The 11,811-nt window shown below is 50.2% G+C and overlaps 1 protein-coding gene across 10 annotated transcripts in view; it reads left to right on the forward strand.

Moving 5' to 3' along the window:
* The window catches only part of anks1b (ankyrin repeat and sterile alpha motif domain containing 1B), a 35,322-nt gene extending 23,944 nt beyond the window's left edge, over positions 1–11,378 (forward strand). For 4 of the 10 annotated variants that reach the window (XM_037243218.1, XM_037243224.1, XM_037243225.1 and 1 more), the window contains 11 exons: positions 1,697–1,795; positions 1,933–2,085; positions 7,477–7,584; positions 7,652–8,053; positions 8,116–8,187; positions 8,286–8,372; positions 8,737–8,874; positions 8,948–9,118; positions 9,374–9,490; positions 9,917–10,008; positions 10,570–11,378. In XM_037243218.1, coding sequence (XP_037099113.1) covers positions 1,697–1,795; positions 1,933–2,085; positions 7,477–7,584; positions 7,652–8,053; positions 8,116–8,187; positions 8,286–8,372; positions 8,737–8,874; positions 8,948–9,118; positions 9,374–9,490; positions 9,917–10,008; positions 10,570–10,618 — 1,488 coding nt within the window. In that variant the 3' untranslated portion in view covers positions 10,619–11,378. Of the gene's footprint in view, positions 1–1,696; positions 1,796–1,932; positions 2,086–3,842; positions 3,998–7,476; positions 7,585–7,651; positions 8,054–8,115; positions 8,188–8,285; positions 8,373–8,736; positions 8,875–8,947; positions 9,119–9,373; positions 9,491–9,916; positions 10,009–10,569 lie in introns of those variants that run through there. The other 6 variants (XM_037243220.1, XM_037243219.1, XM_037243222.1 and 3 more) reach the window with 6 other exon arrangements.
* Positions 11,379–11,811: the final 433 nt, after the last annotated feature.

An 11,811-nucleotide genomic window follows, 5' to 3' on the forward strand; every position in this document is an offset into this window, starting at 1 on the left:
CAGCCCCTGGAAATGAATAAACATGGCACACGGTGGAAAAGCACCTGTTGCCTACAGATGCTCGACGGCCATGACGCAGGACCAGAGACGCTGCTGGCTCTGAGCGACATACCAAATTGCTATTTACTCGAATTGATCTCCTCTTTAATCCAATTAGCACACATGGAAATAAATGAATTAGTCCTTTTTTTGAAAGGAGAGAAGCGAATCTTGTTTCCGTGGCAACTGCAGGAAGTCCTCTCGCACGTGGCCAGTGTGCATGAGGGCACTGTTGTTGTCCTCAACGTTCTCATCGATGTTGGGATGTCCCCCAACGGCGGGTTGCAGCAGTCGTGTCGTCATTTTGGTCACTAGGTGGCGCTCAAAATATGCGTTGTTCAAAGGTTGCCCCAAGATGGTGCCAAAGCCCAAATATCAATTGGTGTCAAAGAAGATACATCTCAAAATGCTCTTCTAGTTCAAAAACATCTTCAGTTCTCATCACAGTGACGGTTAAAAGCGTCGCCTAGCAACTATTTATCATTAGCCATGGCTGCTAATTAGCACGGGAGTGTCCGCTAACCTTCACCAGTCCTTCGAGGACATAACACAAGCAATATTTTCCGATGGAAGCTCACCACCAATTTGCGATTAGGTGTGTACCTGATAAAGGCGAAACACAAACGCTTAAATCGGAATGAGTCAAGGACGTGATCATCGGTATCACGTGGACGTAATATTCCAAATGCTGATGGCTATCTTGATCTTCTAACTGCACATTCAAGTCGTCCATCTCCGTTCAGGTCTCGACCCTCCGCCACCGAGCAGGAATTTTAATTTGTCAAGTATTGTGACGATGACGACCGAGCTCGGCGGTGCGAGTGGGGAAACGACTCGTGAGATTGATGAAGTGCTACGCCCGTTGCCTACGAAAGTAGCCCGCCAAAGACAATCCCCACGCCCCCGTAAATTCATCTTCCACATCACTATGCATACTAATGAATAAACTAGAACAAAGAGTAATTGCGGGAATCATGCCAGACCATGACGATTGCCTTTGCATTCCTTGTGCAGCCACCAGGGGGCATGCTACTGGATTTACCGGCTTAATAACATCACACCCAATTCTTCTTTCCCTGTTGAAATGAATGAAAACTCAACTCCTCTCTGCTTCTCAGTGCGGCACTCATATAATTGCTTCTGAATTTGTCTGTGAATATTGAAAAAAATTGCCTGTTTTTTGCCATTTTTCCCTCAAAGTATTCAACTGTAATGCCTTTAAGTCAAATTTATTGGAGTAGGCTGAAAGTGTCAACACTGCCGCGTAGATCTTAATTGTCAACCATTGTACGTTAGCGTTATGACGTGGTTGTGATACGCTTTGGCACAAGTTTGCTATTCCCAGTAGGATGCCAGCCAATAGTTGGCACTGGCGCTCGGCCTCACAAAGACAATAGGAAGAGCCTTTGTCATATCCAAGTACTGTTAGCAAAGAACTGGCAATGAGGCATGTGACAAAACACTTTTGCTAACACAATTTGTGAGTTTTGGAGGCTATCAACGAGCGCCGAGCCTCATCACGAAGCTCCGGCGGCGTGCTCGTCCTCACGCCGAGTGCTTTAAAGTGGAGGAAAGCTTTAAATTGGCATCAAGTGCAAAATGTTTGCTCACTGTGAAGCGAAGCACGCTAACACTTGTGTGTTTTTGCTTGGCACAGGGCAGCAACGTGGTGGAGGACCAGGACCTGCTGGAAATCGGCATCCTCAACTCGGCCCACAGACAGCGCCTCCTGCAGGCCATTCGGCTCCTACCCAGGGTGAGTCCTGAAGCCGCCCAAGTTAGATGCTCTTACTTTTGGCTTTAAGACAAGTCTAAAATTTTGGGATAAGCAGATTTTACAGCAGCACTTGGCTTCTGTCAGCACTTCCTATCTCACAGTCTCTGTCATGGCAGGTGAGACCAATCGGATACGATGGCAACAACCCGACGTCGGTGGCCGAGTGGCTGGAGTCGCTGGAGCTGGGCGACTACACCAAGTCCTTCTTGGTCAACGGCTACACGTCCATGGAGCTGGTCAAGAAGATCTGGGAGATCGAGCTCATCAACGTGAGTCTAACCCAAAACTCTGCACTCGAGTCAAACGGTCAGCCGCGTCTCTTTGCTTCTGGAATGCGCGTTGCGGCGAGGCAGCGCTGATGAAGTGATCAGCTGGAGGAGGCGCAGAGAGCCTCGTTATATAAGCATGTGGGCCGCAAGATGCTTCGCAGCGTCAGGGATGCCGCCTACGTGCTGCGGTGTGTGCGCGCACACGCGCATCTGTGGGATGCATATGTGACACGCAGGGAGCGCGAAAACATGCTGACACTCTTCATATACGTCAAGGCCGAGCGTGGAATTACATAAGTCTGTGTCTGCAACATAAATGGATATACACGTGTCTACTAGATAGATATAGATATATTTAATACAAAGATATATAAATGCAAAATGTAATGTCAGATCGTGCTTTTATGTAATACTGCAGGATAAAATACTGTACAAGTGCAGTGCCGTCAAATGCTACTAGAGGGGGTACAAGTCAAATGCGGTTGCGTTGTAGAAACGTCCACAAGATGGCGCTGCTCGACTGTCACATGTTTTTTTACGCGCTCAGGAGACTGACATTTGTTTTTATTGTGACGTGGAGCGAAGAGTTTTCATACTCATTCAAGGTCATTTCATTTATTTTTTTATTGTACTTTGACTTTTCGTGTGTATGTTGTAAGAAGCAACGCATCAGTCCAGTATGCACCAAATTGCCACTTTTAGTTCCAAATGTGGCAGACGGATAACTCAAGTGAGCAGCACCACCTTGTGGACGTTTCTTGAACGTCCCCTTTCAAAATAAGTGCAGGGCTTTTATTTTGAAGTGGAATGCAGTTGGCAACAGCCATCCCAGTTTGTTTGCTGTGGGATTCTTCTGCCGCTTGGCGTGTGAAGGCCTGTTCTGCTGTGTGTGTCTATTCGTGTGCGTAACCAACAGGGCCCGACTTGTCCGACGCATTCCCGGCACACTTTTTTTTGACAAAAATGCATGCGTGTGCAAATATGCGGACAAGTGAAGCCAGGACAGTCTTCCTCGCTAGCCTGTTGCCATGGCGACTGCTGGTTGCCGTAGCGACGCGGGCCACGGTGATATGATCGCGGTTCATTGAAGTAAGCGCGCGTGTGTACCTACACGACTCCGGGTGGCCCGGTGCCAGCGACGGCGAACAGCGTGTGTGCGCTTATCACCTTTTCTGTCCGGACTCCAAGCGGACAGATTGCGCGGCGTCCCGCTGCCAGATGGTTCCGGCCCTTAAATATACATGGCGGGATCAAACCCGACCCGACGCTACCCCGTCGCGCTGCCATCAAACCCCCGACTCTCATTTTGTAAAAGACGGACCTCCCCTCAGATTGATCCCGTATCATCATTTATATGTCGAAGCAATATAACTTTGCGTATACTAAAAATATAATATTATGATTTCCACTTAAGTTCCCGGCAATCGTTTTTACTCTGTATTAGTTTCACAACTTCCTTAGGTGACGCACGTTCATTAAAAGAAGGAATGAGCGTCACTTGCACAAGCAGTGACTCAAACATCCGTTTTTTGTTTTCTTTTTTACCTCCTTCGAGGCGCGCGCTTTCCACCTTTCAATCAACCTGCCGCATTGATACCCCCCCCCCTTTTTTTTCCCCCCGCTACGATCCGATCGTGAATCACGTTGCGTCGTAGTAAGCCGACGGACGCCATACGAGCGCCCGGCCCGCGTCGCCATAGTGACGAGATGGAGAGCAGGAGGAGGGTGCAGAGAGGGAGGGAGGGAGAAGGGGGGGAGGAGAGAGAGAGAGATCAGGCAGAGACATGCAGGCGAGCTGCCGCAAGCTAAGAAGAAGAAGAGCTGCCGAACGAGAGGGAGAGGCAACGGCGATAAGCAGAACAAAAGTGCAAGCGGACTAACCTGTCGGGAACGCGTCTTGACGTCCGGGAAGGTGAGCGCTTGTCTGCCGCGTCCTTATCGTGACTGATGATATTGAGCGTGTGTAAAGACGGCGAGTAGTGGGTAGGGGGGGTGGGGGGGTCCAGAGAAAGAGCTCGGTGTGTCCGAACACGGCTCGCACTCCTGGCCACACGTGTTTGTTTTGACGGACGGGTTCGGAACTTCAGGTGTAGAACAAGAGTCCTTGTGTCAACTTTGACGAACGCTTGTCAAACTTTTCATTGCTGCAGCAGCAGCAAAAAAATATAGATTCATCTGTCAGGGTACCAAAAAGCAGCGGTACGCTTCCCAAAAGGCTAGCTTGGTTCTGTTCGAAAAGTGGCCAGAATTTACTTGACAAAAAAATAAAAAATTACGGCAAACCACAAAAACAAAAGTGTGCAGCGTCGCTGTCGGCCCAGATCCTCACATCTCCTTTGTTCAAACGTCTCAAATTGATCACGCTGTCCAAACTTTGAATAATTCATCAAATCAAACAAGAGTGGTTACGTCATCTTCTTTCAGAGGCCTTTTTCAAAGGTCTCGGAGCCACTCGTGATTCGATAAATACGACCGTGAGCGGAATAAGTGCTGTGACGGCCGCAAACCAATCCAGCGCTTCCTTCTGCACCAAAAGCATTACAGCCAGATTTGTGTCTTTCTGGTGTTAGCAAGCTAGCCCACTTTATTGTGACCTTTGGCTTCCGTTCGGTCGACCCACAAATATATCCAAAACATTTTGGTCGGTGAAAGCGCTCAACAGAATCCAAGGCGGAAGGAAATCCGAAGCATCCGCATTTAGGGCAAAAATGTTTCGACGCTACGACACCACAGCAACTTGGAGAGCATAAATCATGTTGACGTGAGCAGCGTGGCGTTCTTGGCGTGTGACCCATTTGCGTGAGGTCCGGAATAAGCAACACCGGAGGGCCCGCGACGCCTCGGCTCGCCTTTTTGGCACCGTCTATCTATAGGCGCGCAAAACTACGCAGTTCATAGTTATTTACATTTTTAATCTCCGGACGCATGCTATCTGTATTTATTTACGTACTGTGCATACAATATGCGGTATTTTCTATTTGTTGCTCCCCAATTTAGACTTTGACGCCTCTGTGTGTGCACGCTGCTGCTGCTGCTGCTTTGCATTATGAAACACGCATCATCTTTCCCCTCTGAAGTATTTTAGTAACCCAGAAAATAGCATCGTGTGTTTGTGTGTGTGTGAGGGGATCTCATTTTCAAGTTGATCCTGCAGCATTTAACGCACACACTCACACAGTCTAGTTCCACTCCTCCTGCTATTAATGGAGATGCATCTGTCTCCGTGTAGGCGGGCTTCTTCACGCCGCTCCGCCATTGGCCGCACGCCCTCGCCCGGCCGCTCCATTGGCTACTGTACTGTTTTATCACTTCCAACACATTGCAACCTCCCCCCCAACCCTTCTCGGTGGCTCGTCCTGGTTGCCAAGCAGCCAGTTGGCCGTTACCGTCCAGTAGTAGACACCCCCCCCCCCCATCCCAAATGTGTGGTGTAGATAAACGGTGTGTGTGTGTGTGATTTACGGGCCAGTCGATACTAATGATCCATTCCACACACTAGCCAAGTGCTGGCGGTGTGTGTGTGGTCTCAGGTTTGAAGGCGGCGAGTACAATAAGAAAGCAGCTAAACAGGATTTGAAATTAAATAATGTAGTCGGCAGCAGAGGATAAAGAATATGTCACTTTGAGTATTGTTATATTATTTGTGACAAGTCTCATTTGCGGTTCTGCTGCCGCCAAGCTGGCACTGAGACTAGCGTGGATCAATAGGATCGCCACTCAAGAGTCCCTCTGAGGTAACCTGACCCCTGTGATTCTCTGACCCACCGCCATCGATTCCGTAGGAGTCGATGGACGATCTCAGGGAGGTCATGACTTCGCATTCTTCAAGGGAGGAGACTCGCAAAAGTGGATCAAGGCCAAAAGGATGAAGCCGGAGATCGGGAAGTTAATTCGGACGCGGCTTTCACTCGGCCGTGATCTGCTGCGATGTTTGGAGAGTTTTTCCAATTAATTTGTGTCTTTGGCAATCGGGCTCGTCGACAGCCTCTCTCTGAGCTTGCTTTATTTGCGCCGCCTTAATCCGTTAATCAAAGCCGCTCCCATCTGCGCTAACGGCAGCGCTAACGAGATTAGCGCGGCAGCTGGCAAACCGGAGACGGAAAATGTGCTCGCTAACGACATCAAGAGTGGACAGCGGCGCCCGTGCGGGATGACGTCGGGCGATGGATGACATGGCGGCGACCGCTCATTTAGACGCGAACGGCGCCGCTACGCGGCGTTGGCTCGCCGTGGCCTCCTCGGTCCACTCGGTGGTAACGACCTCGTCTTCCGCCTCTTCCTTGAAATGTAGCTGCGCGTGTGTGTGTGGCTGCCTGATGCGGTGCTGTGTTGCCATGGCAACGGGTGAACTTCAGCTTGAGGTCTGCTGTACTTCAAGTAGATGATGATCTCATGACTGCTGCTGCGTATGCGAAGCGTTACGATTCCGAGTCAAGCATGTACGAACTATATTTTTGAATATTCAGCCCCCAAAACCAGCACAGTATGAAATTTTGTGGACTCTGTAACTGCACCAAACATGTTGAAAGTCCAGTCTGACTTGGAAATTTGGAATTTGGTCGGCATGTTCATCACGAGTAGACCCACAAAAAAAAGTGTCAAGAAGCCATAGCTGAAAAGACATTTTTAGTTTGAAGTCCTTCTTATTTAATAAACCCATAACGATAATTGGACACAAAAAAGTTTTTATATCAGACTGCAATGCTAATGAAGCGTGTGTGTGTGTGCATGTGTGACTCAGACCTTTTGGGAGAATCATTATGCTGCCGGCAAGGCCTCACATTGAAGCTAATTACCGCAACGGCCACACATCGCTCAGAGAGGCTGCTGCGCCAAGGTGCAAACGTCCCCGTCGAAGGCCGCCGGGTACCCGCTGCTCTTTTTTTTTCAGGGGTAAAAAAAAAAAAAAAAAAGTGGTAACTGGCACAGTCAGAGGACGCGTGGTGGACGCGGGAACAATGCAGCCTTTCATTGGCGTCCAAGCGTGTGCCCGTTCGTGTGTGTAATCAGCACCAAAACAGCAACATCACAGTGTGCATTTGATGGCGGCGCGGCAGAACGTTGCTCCATCTGATGATTCATTCATTAAGCGCCAGAAATGACAACCCGACGTCAGAGTGCGGCGAGGTTAGCCGCTAGCGCTTCCACGGCGTTATGCAAGTCCAACTGTGGAAGGCTTTCATTTAGATTTGCGTCAAGCCGCCCTTCAAGCTACGAGACCCTCGGAATGTTTATCTTGCGTTGCAGAGGATATTTAGGAATTTAGGAGAAATGTCCCGAATTGGCGTTCCGATAAATAAATACACATAAACAAAATGAATCATCTGAAGATTTAAATCAGCTGTCAAATAAAAATGAATCATGATCATAAAATGTATTGTGATTGTTCAGGTTCTGAAGATTAGTCTGATCGGGCACCGCAAACGAATCTTGGCCTCGTTGGGGGACCGGCTCCACGAGGACACGCCCCAGAAGCCCCCGCGGGCCGTCTCCCTCCGGGTGAGTGCGCGGACGTCCCGCCGGAAGCCTCCGACCCGACCCGAGCGCCTGTCGGCTTTGTGCGCAGGAGCCCGGCGGCAACCACACTCCCCTCCAGCTCAGCCCGGCGGTGGGCCCAGCGGCGTACGCGGCGGCAGGGGTCCCGGGCGGCTCCTTGGACGTGCAGCACCTCATCATGCAGGCGGACGCGCGGCGGCGCCAGCGCAGCAACGACAACTACTTCGACGACGTGCCGAGATCCAAACTGGAGCGGCAGATGGCCCAAGTCAGCATGGTGAGTGACGGCGCTCGTGTCTATCCCCCCTCCCCTCCCCACCGACATCTGATTGGTTGTCGTTGGCAGGCGGGCGAGTGGTGCGAGCCCATCACGTTGCGGCCGCCAAACGAGGCCACCTCGTCCACGCCCGTTCAGTACTGGCAGCACCACCCCGAGAAGCTCATCTTCCAGTCGTGCGACTACGAAGCTTACGTGAGTCGCACGTCGGGTTTGGCAGTGGCGGGACTTTTGACGCGTGAGCTTTGTGCGTGCAGTACCTGGGCTCCATGCTGGTGAAGGAGCTGAGGGGCACCGAGTCGACGCACGACGCCTGCGCCAAGATGAGGGTACGGGTGGCCGATACTCGCGCGCCGCCGAGGAGAAAGCTCCTCCTTCGCCTCTGGTGGCCTCAAGTGATTTATTTTCGCTTGTCTCGCTCTCCAAGAAGTCGACGGAGCAGATGAAGAAGGTGCCCACCATCATCCTCTCCGTGTCCTACAAGGGAGTCAAGTTCATCGACGCCACCAATAAGGTAATGCGCCGGCTGAAAATTTTCTTTTATTTGTATTGACCACTAAATTTGGTTCTCAATTCATTTTAATTTATTTTCCAATTTAGATTGAATTGAATTTAAATTGTACTTTTTAAAAGTAGTATGTCTGTAGACAATCCAAACCGAAGCCAATGAAAGCAAGCGTCCTCCATTTTGGACTCGTTCTCTCTAATGAGTCCTCCTCTCCTGCGACATCTTCTTGTTGTCATCACCGCAGGACATGAGCTCGCGCAGCAGAACGCCGCACCAAATACGCGCTGAATAATAAATGCCGTTTGTTTTGCGTCTCGCCGGAGACAAAGGCAGAATGATAATAACGACTCGGGGGCGCGTTTGTCGGCAGAACGTCATCGCCGAGCACGAGATCCGCAACATCTCGTGCGCCGCTCAGGATCCCGAGGACCTGTCCACCTTCGCCTACATCACCAAAGACCTCAAGTCCAGCCACCACTACTGCCACGTCTTCACCGCCTTCGATGTGGTGCGCGTCTATTTTCTTTCCCCTGGTATGCAAATGATACATCGGGTAGAATTTATATCCCGCCTCTTTTCAGAACCTGGCCTACGAGATCATCCTGACGCTGGGGCAGGCCTTCGAGGTGGCCTACCAGCTGGCGCTGCAGGCGCGCAAGAGCGGCCACGGCTCGTCCACGCTGCCCGAGAGCTTCGACAGCAAGCCCGGCAAGCCCGTGCCCAAGCCGCGCGGCCTCAACATCCGCAAATCCGTAAGCAGCCCGCCGGCGCCGCTCGCCAGCTGGCCTCATGGATGAGCTCGCTCCGCTCTGTCTGCGCGTGTGTGTGTGTGTGTGTGTGTGTCTGCTGACTGCGCCACGGTTACCTGCCATCAAGCCTTAATTGCCATGCGTGGCTCTCCATCTCCAAGGACCCTCCTTGCCATGGCTGCCCGTCGGCGTCCTCAGGCACATCTCCTCCGGCTCGGCCTTTGACCTCTATGCGAACTCTGTATGCCCCCTGTGCAGGTCATCATGTCGCCCTCGGGCCGCTGGTCACTGGGCCACATTTACACCCCCCACCGGCCTCCTCTCCACCCTCCTCCTCTTCCTCCCTCCCGATTCTTCCATCTCGCTCAGTCGCAGGTCCTCCTCACTTTTCCTTTCCTTGCGTGTGCACGCTTGGTTTTGTGCGTGTGTGCGCTCCGGACGCTGACGCCGCATCTGTAAGTCGTGGCTCGGGCTGAGCTCGTACTGTGGACCGGCTCGATAATGTGGGTGTGTGTGTTGCTAATCCGCTAACAAGATTGTGTGTGTGTGTGTTGTGAGTTTGCAGCAGCGTGTGGAGATTAGACTCTAGTGACTATCACCCCCCCCTCCTCTTCCCATTCCTCCTCCTCTTCATCATGTTTACATCGAAGCAGCCCACCAAAACGAACGATTGGCTGGACTGCGCTTGCGGCCTTTGCTTCCATTTCACCCGACAGTCGTGTGGACGTCGGCCAGCGGGGATTGTTGCAGAAAGTTGCTCCTCGCCATGGTGTGTGTTCATTTTCACGTGTGTGTGTTTAGATGGAGCAGGCGTCCATGGAGCAGAAGGGCCACGCCAACGTGCCGTGGATAGTGGAGCCGGCTCAGGAGGCCAAGAGAGGAGTCAACACCAAGTACGAGACCACTATTTTTTAACGTCGCCTTGTGCACTCCTTTCCGAGGGCGGGTGTGGTCGGAGGGGGCGGGGCCGCAGTTGTGGGGCAGAGGGGGGCTGGGAGCCAAAAGCAAAAAAAAAGCAAAAAAAAAAAAAGCATCCCGCCAGTCCTTCCTCCTTTAGGCCACCTGCATGACAGCATTTGGGGTGCACTTGTGTTTCCACCTCTAGGGGGCAGCGTCATTTCCCCCCCACTTCCTGTGTGTGGGTCAGTCATTTCCTCACATCTTTTTTTCCTTTCTTTCTGCGTTCTACTTTATTGTCCGAGCGTCCCGCCCCCTGAGAACTTGATTGACAGGTGCCCGGGAGGCCGTTGTCATAGCGACGGCAGCAAGTGGAGGAGCGCTTTTGGTTTTGTTGTCTTTTCTGTTCCTTTTGTTGCATCAAATGACTTGCTGGTTTACTGAGGTGTCTTTCTAAAGCATGTGGCTCGTGAGACGCATGTCGGCGCCATTTTGCTGGGGGGGGGGGGGGTGATGGCGAGGGCTCTCCCGATAAGTGATGTCATCTCATTTTGCAGGGCAGTGGCGGACGCTCATGTCTTTTACTGTGGAAATCAAAGAATGTAGCCAGCCATAAACACACGGACCTTGTCAGGCGTAACACGCACGCTCTTTACAAAGGACTACAAATATGGACTCCCTCGCAACCCCCCCCCCCCGCCCCCTCTCTGTTCCGCGTTTAAGCTTGACTGCTATGTCCGGACCAGCGCGCGCGCACACACACAAAACGGGGGACTGAATGATCTGCTCCAACTTTTTTTTTTTTTGAGGGGAAGGTTACCATGGAGATGGACTTGTGGGCATGTGTGATTATTATTTTTTTTATTATAATTTGGACTAATTCTTCTGCTATGATGTTTAATACAGTATGAGAGTATTAAAAGACCACCCTGATGATCTTGTGCAATTCTTATCATGTCACATTATTTTTCTACGCGTTTGAGATTGCTGGCCGCCCCCCTCCTTTAAAAAACAAACACACAAAAGGAAGCGTGAATGTGCAGACCTCCGTCCCACCTCTCTGGACTGTGTTCTACTACTGTACGTATAAGATCCAAGGCTATGAAATGTACATAAATATTTTGCCAACTCATTGTTGATAGCTGTAATGTAAAAGATGGACCGAGCGTTTGTGGCAATGGAAACAAAAGCTAAACAAAGACAAAAAGGAAGACACGTGCTAGATGATTCTATAGGTAATGTATTTGGAGTGACATTCATGTATATAGGCTTGGAGCTTCCAGCACGCTGATTTTTGTAATTTTATGCCATTATTTATAACCCTGTAAAGCACACATGGAATAAAATATGACTTGTACAACCATGACTGAGAGTGGAGACTTTTTTTTTTTTTCCCACAGTTCCAAACTAAAGAAGTAGCCTGTTATTAGGTACACCTCATGCTGTTTTTTTTAATTTTTTTATTTGGATAAGTAGTATAACTCATTTTAAAACATAAATGTAGATACATATTTCAACAAATCAATTTAATTCTCATACATTTCTAAACCTTAGATTTTTGCTGGATTAAAATAAAATTGTAAATATTGGTAGGGACTATTTTGTATTCCTCAAATATTGGTTGTGATATGTCCCTGCCATACCAATATAAACCTACGCCCATGCACCAAGAATTGGAAGAAATGTCAACGTGGCCGCAAGGAACAAACTGGAATGGTCTCTTTTGCACTTTGGGGATCTGGCCTCTGATTGGTCGCGTTCATGTCTTTAGGAGCTGCACTCTGATTGGTCGATCAAAG

Source organism: Syngnathus acus, chromosome 23 (assembly GCF_901709675.1).
Source record: "Syngnathus acus chromosome 23, fSynAcu1.2, whole genome shotgun sequence".
NCBI lineage: Eukaryota > Metazoa > Chordata > Actinopteri > Syngnathiformes > Syngnathidae > Syngnathus > Syngnathus acus.